Source organism: Emiliania huxleyi (assembly GCF_000372725.1).
Source record: "Emiliania huxleyi CCMP1516 unplaced genomic scaffold EMIHUscaffold_561, whole genome shotgun sequence".
Classification (NCBI taxonomy): domain Eukaryota; phylum Haptophyta; order Isochrysidales; family Noelaerhabdaceae; genus Emiliania; species Emiliania huxleyi.
In genome coordinates, this window is record NW_005197794.1 from 31,718 (window position 1) to 33,228 (window position 1,511).

At 72.8% G+C, this 1,511-nt stretch overlaps 1 protein-coding gene across 1 annotated transcript in view; it reads left to right on the plus strand.

Moving 5' to 3' along the window:
- The window catches only part of EMIHUDRAFT_459627 (hypothetical protein), a gene marked incomplete at its 5' end in the record, with an annotated part of 5,738 nt that overhangs the window by 2,218 nt on the left and 2,009 nt on the right, over positions 1-1,511 (plus strand). Inside the window, 3 exons of the mRNA XM_005765165.1 lie at positions 25-667; positions 869-955; positions 1,127-1,490. Coding sequence (XP_005765222.1) covers positions 25-441 — 417 coding nt within the window. The 3' untranslated portion in view covers positions 442-667; positions 869-955; positions 1,127-1,490. The remainder of the gene's footprint in view (positions 1-24; positions 668-868; positions 956-1,126; positions 1,491-1,511) is intronic.

Genomic DNA, 1,511 nt, shown 5'->3' on the forward strand with positions numbered 1-1,511 from the left:
GATGACCTCCGCCATATCCCAAAAGGTGATGCTCGACGCGCAGCTGCCCATCCGAGAGGCGGCGGTGCAGCGCGACGTCAAGGCGATCGGCGCGCGGCCGTCGCGCAAAGAGGCGGCGCCCAAGGCGGCGCGCAAGAGGCCTCAAAAGGGCGCGGCCGCCGCCCCGGCCGCCGCCCCCGCCGCCGCCCCCGCCGCCGAGGCGGGCGGCGGCGGCGGCGGCGGCGGGCGCAGCAGCTCGAAAAAGCCAAAGATCGATCCGGGGACGGCGCAGTGGGCGAGCCAGCGCCCCCCCGCGGGCGCAGCGACGGTCGCCGCCGGGCAGGGGGTGCTTCCCACGGGGCCGTCGAGCTCGGCCGACGGCGCAGGGGGCGCCGCCACGCTGGGCGCGGGCGACGCGGCGATGCGGCAGCTGCTGCAGTCGGTGCTGCGGCCGCAGGCTAACGGGATGCCCCCGTCTCGCTCGACGATTGAGCTGCTGCAGTACCTCGAGGGCGCGGCCCAGAGGACGATGCAGGGGCAGGGGCAGGGGGAGGGTGGCGAGGGCGGGCCGGTGATGCCCGCCGTCCCCTCCTCCAACTCGTTCGCCTCGCTGATGAGCTTGCTCAAGAGCTCAAACTCGCTGCAGCACCTCGCCGAGCAAGCAGAGGCGGGCGGCGCGCCGGCGCCGGTGCGCGTCCCACTTCGAGACGCCTCGAGATAGTCCCGAGACGCTCCCCGCTCGGCCCCTCGCCAAGCACGCGCCTCCAATCTCACGCTTCCCTTGCTGAGTCCCACGGCTCCTGTGTTTTGCGCGCACGCGACACCCCCGCAAGATGCCTACTAAGGTGGTACCTGCCTTATGCGCCCATCACACGTCCACGTCCCTCAGGGCACGTCCGAGCTCAACCTTGCGGCGCTCTGGTCGGCGGCATCGAGCAGCGACATGGGAGCGTCGGGGAGCATGCCGCCGCCGTCGGTGAGCGCCATTTCAGAGAGCGCGTCCGAGACGACCCCTGACCCGCAATGCACGAGATCCGGGCTTGTGCGAGTCACTTATGGGACACTTCCAAGCGACGCTCCCCTGGAGCCCAGCCTTCTAGCACCGCGCCGCCCCGCCGACCCGCCCCTCGCCCCGCGCCCTCCGCAGGTGCTTCCGTGGTCGGGGGGACGGCGGAACTCGTGGGGCAGCCTCACCGGCGCGCCGTCGACGGACGATTTGGCAGAGCTGACGGCGCTGGCAAACGGGCTCAAGGAGTCGCCGTCGGTGACGTCGCTGATGGAACTGGTGCGGTCGAGCTCGGCGGCGTCGCTGCTCGACCTCGTCGGCCAGCCCAACGGCAGCGCGACCAACATCGCCGGCCTCGAGTGAGCCGCCGCCCGCCGCCCGCGGCCGGCCCTCTGTGACTCTACTGCCGACTCCCATGCCGCGATCCCATGCCGCGTCGTGCCCATGCCCACGTCCAAGTCCTCGCCCGCGCCGTCCGCGTCCGCTCCCGCGCCACTCCCCTGAGGAGTCGCCAGCACAGCCGCCG